General features: G+C 40.9%; 1 protein-coding gene across 1 annotated transcript in view; it reads left to right on the forward strand.

Moving 5' to 3' along the window:
* RAD9A (RAD9 checkpoint clamp component A) overlaps window positions 1-7,519 on the forward strand; it is a 1,001,807-nt gene that overhangs the window by 581,922 nt on the left and 412,366 nt on the right. The window contains exons 6-7 of the mRNA XM_044082216.1: window positions 1,512-1,618; window positions 3,514-3,620. Coding sequence (XP_043938151.1) covers window positions 1,512-1,618; window positions 3,514-3,620 — 214 coding nt within the window. The remainder of the gene's footprint in view (window positions 1-1,511; window positions 1,619-3,513; window positions 3,621-7,519) is intronic.

The following is a 7,519-nucleotide window of genomic DNA, read 5'->3' on the forward strand; positions in this document are numbered from 1 at the left end:
TCACTGTATTTCTCCCATTTCTTTTTATACTTCTGTCCTTCCCAACCAGCCATAATTTCATTTTGATTTGCTATTTTCTGTAATAAATCCTCAAGGCTATCCCTACTTGATTCTCCTTTCTTCCATCTCCTTGTGATTGCCCTCCAACCTGCTAAAACTATTGTAAGTAAGTTAGTCCACCCCTCTGTTTGTAGTATCCCCAAAAAGTAAAATGGAAACAGTTGTGTGTACATCTTATCTAAACTGGTTCTCAACTCTTTTTTTAACATTAAACGGGACCAAAATATGTGCAACCAGTCCCCCAGCTCCTCTGTATTACATTGCCATCACTCTTCTGACACCCCTGGGTATGTCTTTTTAAACCTTACAGCCATATAAAAATATTTATGCAGGCACTTACAAGTGAATATTTGAAATTTTCTAACTTTTACTGCTTTTCGTTGTCTATAAACTTTCTCCCTTGTTAAGACTACTCATGTAGGTTTGGTGGGAGGTCAGGGCAGAGAACAGCTTCCAATTTGTGCAAGCCAGTGGAGAGTCCCAGTCCTTGGATCTGAGGTAAGACCACCACCAGTAATCAGTCTTAAAGGCTCAAGCTCAGTCTGCAATATATGATGCTGCCATGTAGGGGATAAGGCCACAACTGTGCTCAAGCCACACTTGCCTGAGCAAGCCTCAATGGCAGGTTCCAGACTCACTCTCCTCCTGCAGGAGCCCTGACATCAGCAGTCTAGGGGGAGAGGCTGATGATCCTAGTACAGTGGGATTAAATGGATCCCTACTGAAATGTTTATACTAAAAATGTTGAGTGCTGACGTGCTGAAAAAAAAAAGATCAAAACTCCAGGAGAAAAGCAAATCTTGAGGATTGCTCCTCTCCTTTAAACTTCTTGTTTGCAGGGGGAGTGGAGGCAAGCCCACAACCCCCCCGAACTTATGTATACTAACCCCCATATTGCCATACCTCTGAAAAAAGGGAATATTCTGACAAATGGCCATCTAGGACTTAGTATATCCAAGTCTGTGTTTTCATCCATTCAGTTTCTGGATTTTGGGACTCGCAGGTCCTGACGTTTCACATGGTTACCAGATCAAACACCTAGGTGGATTGACAGGTAAAAAGAAAATCCCACATTTTGTAGAGAGAGAGCTCAGGGGAGCCACATTACAGCAGGAATATGTACAACCACCAATCTAGCAAGACATCAGCAGAAAAAAATACAAAAAAGGTAAGGTGTGTAGTTTTTCATAATAGCAAGTTTTGAAAGTTAAATCTAAAGAAGTTTTGACAAGCATATCAAATATTACTTATTTTGTTTTGTGTGACTTCTGTCCTTGTACTGTAGAATAGATTGCTTCCAAGCAGCTGAATTACCAGCAGGATGGAAACTGAGCGTTTGAGGACACTTTGTGTAATTGCATATATTGTTTCATTTTTAGCTTCAGACACATTTGTATATTCTAGTTTCATTTTCTGATATTTTGTTTACATTTTTTTTTTACTGTACTTAGGGTTCTGGTAGACACAGTTGTACACTTCCCAGTAACATTGGAGGAGATCACCATGGCAGTGTGCAGCAGCAAGATTCAGATCAGAAATTTCATTGAGGAAGAGACTGGTATGAAGAAGACTGAATTTACACTTTATAAACTGTTTGCAAATTACTAGACAAAGCAATTATGATACAGCCGTATGACTGTTATTAAGTCAGTACTAAAAATTGCGCAGTTATGTTCTTCCAGTGTGGTAATTTGCAAGCAACGTACAGGTTCTGAGGAGTGGCTGTAGACAGCACTGAGGAGAAAAACTTTGGAAAGTGGTCATAACTCTTAAAGTTAGTTATGCAGCAGAGTATGAGTGGAGTTTGGTTTAAGCTGATATATTGGCCTGCACTGTGAGAAAACTGATTGCAAAGTTGATGGAGATGGTCTTCATTTTTCTCCACTGTCTGTGGTAATGGTAAGACTACAGATGGAGTGATCTTTATAGTTGTGCAGGGTTTACAAAGAAAGGATATTTAGGTGGGTGAGAGCTTGCAGAGGAGAGCCACTCGAGTAGAATTGATGTATGGACACACAAAGAAATGCTTGAAGTCAGTGGGCATGTGCATTTTTTTGGGAAAGAAGGCAGTGGAAAAGCTTAATTTTGTGGCCTTAACATATTTTCAGGAATTAAGTGGTGCTCAGATGAGAAGAAAGGATTTGGGGAGAGGCTTAATAAGTGACCGCTGGAAGACGGACGATTCAGATCTGAATTAAGAAAGTACTTTGAGGGTAGAGAGCCCTGAAATGGTGTTGGCAGATAGGTTGGAGACTAGAGGTTGCTATGTATGAACTACCTAGCAGTAAAAAGACATACTTGCTGGATTACTGTCTGTCTTTCACTTAATATGCACATTCATATGTAGGATTAAAAAGCATCTAAAAAGAATAAATAGTGATCAAATGTAATGAAGGTGCTTGACAATAGGATGTTTAAATGTACAATGAATTTTAGCTTTAATTATTGAGTAAATTCTGCACTTACCTGCTATAGTTCAGAGTGATGTAAGGAGTTTTGCTACACAAAGTGGCCACCAGTGGAGAAGAGGTGGGTCGGGGAAGAGCTTGACAGGCTGTCATGGTCACAAGTGCTAATACTGGCATGTTATTTCAGCAAGGATTTCAGGTTAACTTAGGAAATAAATAGGAGACCTTAGAGTGGGTAGGTTGCAAGTGTTGAGGATTTTAAGGAGTAGATCAGACATGGGGAAACTGGAGAAATAAACATGAGAAGTTTTTGTGGTGCCAAAGAGAACATCTTCTATGAGGTCACCTCTAAAGTACAAATAAGGCTGTGGTCAAAAAGAAAATACCAAAACTAATAAAGGAAAGCTGGAATTTTATCAGAATTGTACAGTTTCACTTGCAGTTATACATTGCCAGAAACCAGTATGACTAAAACTGCAGCTGTGCACTTTAACCTGGCATGATTTGTTTTACTGGTTATTTAATCAGCATTTTCATGTAGCACAGTGTATGTGTTGATCTGCAGTAGGCTAACTAAGTATGTGGTGGCAAATTAGTATTCTGTACAACAGTTTTGATATAAGTTACAGTAGAGAAGAAATGGCTTTTGGAAAGATGTCAGCTATTCCATTCCAAGCAACCCAGACTGGGTATCTTTGGGTGTCTGATTTTTTTGAGAAGTTTCTAACTACTTTGGTTTGATCTTTGGTAACTCAGATCCTCAATACATTTACTAGATGCCAGATGATATATTTTGCACAAACTTTTTTGACTACTGTCACTTTTGTTTATTGTTGACTTTAGCAGATTGAAACACTGTTTGCTGTGGTTATGATGTAGCTTATGACCTAGTCCAAACTTTCACAGAAGGAATTACTGTAGATTATGGGCTGGGAATACTGATTACAGTATGGCCCGTGGGTATTACAGTTTCGCCCCCTATTTGTTGAGGGATTAAACTCATGGTAAAATTTGATACTACATTAATTTCTTTCTTTTTTCTCAGACCCTTTGAAAGTGATGCTGACAGAACTGAGTCTCAGTCCAGATGAGTTTGAATTCTTCCAAGTCCTAGAGGAAGCTGACATCACTTTTTGCCTGAAAGAGCTCAGGGTAAGACTGATTTACAGGAATAAGATTGTTTTAAAAACATGTAAACTGTACTAGTTGAAAGAGTTGAAAACATGTTAACTTTGAGTCTACCCAAGATGCAGATGTACTACTACCACATTTGTCTCTACTGCACCCTCTAGCTACCCTAATGTTTTATACCTCTAGTTGAAAATTCCACTGCCCTTCTCCAGTAGCGAGTTGCATGAGCTCACCACCTTCTCTGAGAAGTAATTCCTTTTAACAGTAAACCGATTCCTACCAGTCATGCCTTTTTGTCTTTTTTTAAATCTTCTACCCCTATGACCCTGACCATCTAGATTCTAAGTCTTGGTCGCATTTGCTTTACACCATTGGGTTTCCAAGTTTTAAATATTAAGCTATTTTGACTGTCCAGCACAGAAGTACTCCTATACTCTAAACCAGGGAATTGTTTTTTTGGGATTGTTTTCACAAATCTAATAAACTTCTTAAAGTACTTTCTCTAGAACTTAATGCATTAGCTCAAGTGAGGTCTCCAACAGTGCCTTATACACAGATAATATTACTGCTGCATTCCTAGAAGGGTTGGATTAATTAAGGTGTTGAGGATTCTGACAAGCATCAGTTATAGGGACTGGAATTAATAATGCTGTTTGAGTTCTGATAATGGTGAATAAGTTTGGTTGTGCAGCGAGAAGAGCTGTGTGCTTAGTTACCACATAACAGCTACTGGCCGTTGATGCCAGATATTTGCAGTCTGCATTAGAAGGCATACTGTTTAATTGATTGTCTCTCATAAATGTTTCTTCCATACAAAAGATAAACAGAAAAAAGTTTATATTTTATTATTTTGGTATACCACTATCAAGCAGTGCAGTACTGAGTTGTGGAAATTTCAGATAGCTGTTGAATGAAGTTTTCTTTGAGGAATTTCGGTTAAAATGCACTTTTTTCCTTTGAAATAGATTAGTTTAACTCCTGTGATCAGGAGTTTGGAATATTCCTGGACTATGAGATTGTCAGTGTGAGGAGTGATGAATTTAAACATTCTGTAATTTTTCTGTCCTTCGGAAGAACAGATCCCATGACTATTAGGGAACAACTTTAAAGAAACTAAATATGGAGTTCATTTCTATACCTAAAATGGCAGGGAATGTACACCAAGAATATTTTGTTTTTGGTTAGTTAATGGTCTTCCCACCCTTCAGTCCTGACTGATGTAGTACACTGTAGCACGGCTACATCTGTCTGACTAGCCACTGATTTATCTGGAGGAGGAGAGGAGGTCTTGTTTGCTGTGACATTGGAAGGAGAATGATCATTAGAGGACAGGCCTTCAGAGTTAAAATCCTGAATATTGGATGGAGACGAAATATAGTAGTTCATTTGTTAAGACCTTTGCTTCTTACACTGCCATGGTCAGATCATCATTCCTGGACTTCTAGTCTGCATGGAGTTTGCAAGTTCTATCTGTCTGTGTAACAGTTTTCTATGTATACTCTGGATCTAAGATTATCCAGTCCATTCACTTAAATAATGGGACACCTGCAGCCATCAATATGGTAAACACCCCTTTCCTCCAGCTGAAGCTGTTCCCCTTCCTCTAAAAAAGCAAAGCTGCTGCCATTCTTGAGACATGATCCGCTACAGCTTGAGCAAATAAGTGAAAATAACTTTTTACTTGGTGATTATGTGGACCTTTTTAGTCAGATATTTTTCTTATACCTAGCTTTTTTAGATTTAAATTTTTTTCTTTCCTCATTTTCTTCAGACTGAGTTTGGTCTTTTTGGTTTCTATGTGTTTGTGTTTCAAAAAAATAAATGTGCGTATGTATCTGGATGCACTGTTTTTTGCCATAAGTGTGTTTGGTCAACATCTTTTTAACCAATTGATCAACTAAGCAGATGGTCAGCATGGGTATAAGATCTTTGGAGTTTCAGAAAATTCTCTTTACTCATTTTTCTACAGTCTCAGAATTAGCATATGGAATTAGCAGGGGTGCTACTTGTTCCATTGCAAAATAATGGGCAGGATTCACGAAGGCTTGCACAGAGTGTAAGAGATGTGTAACACTCCATGCAAGCCTCGCGATCCAGGAACAGCCCTAAACTCCGTGTAAGAGACCAGCTAAAACGTCTCTTACACGGACTGGGCGTGGACATGCTAAATACCTCACTTGAAGCTGAAAGGTATGCAAATGAGGTATATTAGCGATCCACGAAGCAGAAACCAGCCCGTGTAAGAGACGTTTTAGCTGCAGAAATGTACTCAGTTGACAACTGAGTACGTTTCTGCAAATTCCACAACGGAGCCATGTCAGCTCCAAATAAAGGGTGCATATGTCTCGGGCAGCATGCCAATGGCCAAATTTGTGGCCATTGGCAAGGTAACCCAATGCAAAAATAATAAAAATATAATTTTTTTTTTGGTGATCGCCGATGTTTAAACCCAGCGCAGCCCCGTGCAAATGGGCTGAGCTGTATAAAACATAAAAATGAAGGTTATAAACCCACAAATGTGGGTTTCATGCAATACATGGAATGACAATGCAGGGACCAGCAGACCAAAAACAACATGGCCACCATGTAGTGGTTGCTAAGGGGGGAAGCTGAGTCTAAGACATGTAACTAAGCATTAGTAGGCAATCTCATGTAAATGAGGGTTAGGATACTGAATCTCACAGTCACATAGCAAATGAGCACAGTCTGAGTAGTGTAAGAGATACATAAGGTGTAAGCCACTGTGAGCGTGTTTCTGCTAGTATGCACGTTGCTCCCCCCTGAGGAAACAGAAAGGAAAAAAGAAGCAACATAATTAGTAGGAAGCTAGCAGGGATAACTGCTGAAGCTAGCAGGTGAAAACAATTAGAAGCAGGCAATTACACAGGCAGAATAGTAGCCCAGCCCAGCACTTAAAGCTCTGCAAACAATAGTGCAGGATGTTTCTCTTAAGAGACACTGCAAGACAGGATTAAGCTAATAGAAGTGAAAACTGAAAAAGCTTCACTCACAGCAGAAATGTTAGGGGCTGCCATAGCTGTCATAATGAGACATAGGCGACTTGCTGAGGGTGGTGACAATGCAGATGGTGCGAGACAACCCACAGTGAGGAGACGGAGAAGAGTGTACAGGCCCAGGGTCACCTCCCACGGGTTACATGAGCTGGAGATAGAGCGCTATAGAGTGGACAGAGAGCTCATTCAGCAAATTGTTGAGCTGTGCAGGCCACGCCTCACACACAGAACCAGCAGATGGGAACCCATCCCAGTGGGAAACCAAGGTATGTGTTGGCCTAAGAATACTAGCAACAGGTACCTTCCAGAGACCAACTGGCGATATGATGGGGATATCACAGGCATCAGCCTCCAGGGTACTGCACCAGTTCCTGGATGCCATGTCAGCACATGTCGGTGATCATGTATATTTCCCCAATGCTCGTGAGGTATTGGCCAGCAATATGCGTCTCTTCCAGCAAATAGCGGAATACCCTGAGGTAGTGGGTGCAATAGACTGCACGCACATACGCGTCAAAGCACCAGCCGGTGAGTGGGGTAGGGCCTACATTAACCGCAAGGGCTTCCCCTCCATCAACTGCCTGGTCGTGTGTGATGCCCAGGGCATAATAATGAATGTGTGTGCTGGCTGCCCTGGGAGTTGCCATGATTCCCACATCTGGCATTTGACGCAGCTGTACCAGACATTTGCCAATGGGGACATCCCACACGGACACCTAGTGGGGGATGCAGGTTATCCACTGGAGCCGTGGCTGATGACACCCATCAGAAACGCACACACACCTGAACAGGAATGCCATAATGAGGCACATGCACAAACACGTAATGTAATAGAGCGTGTGTTTGGGCTGCTCAAGTCACGGTTCTGGTGTCTGGACACATCTGGTGGAGCCTTGCAGTAAAAAA

Source organism: Protopterus annectens, chromosome 9.part0, assembly GCF_019279795.1.
Source record: "Protopterus annectens isolate FY-2018-M chromosome 9.part0, PAN1.0, whole genome shotgun sequence".
Classification (NCBI taxonomy): Eukaryota; Metazoa; Chordata; order Ceratodontiformes; family Protopteridae; genus Protopterus; species Protopterus annectens.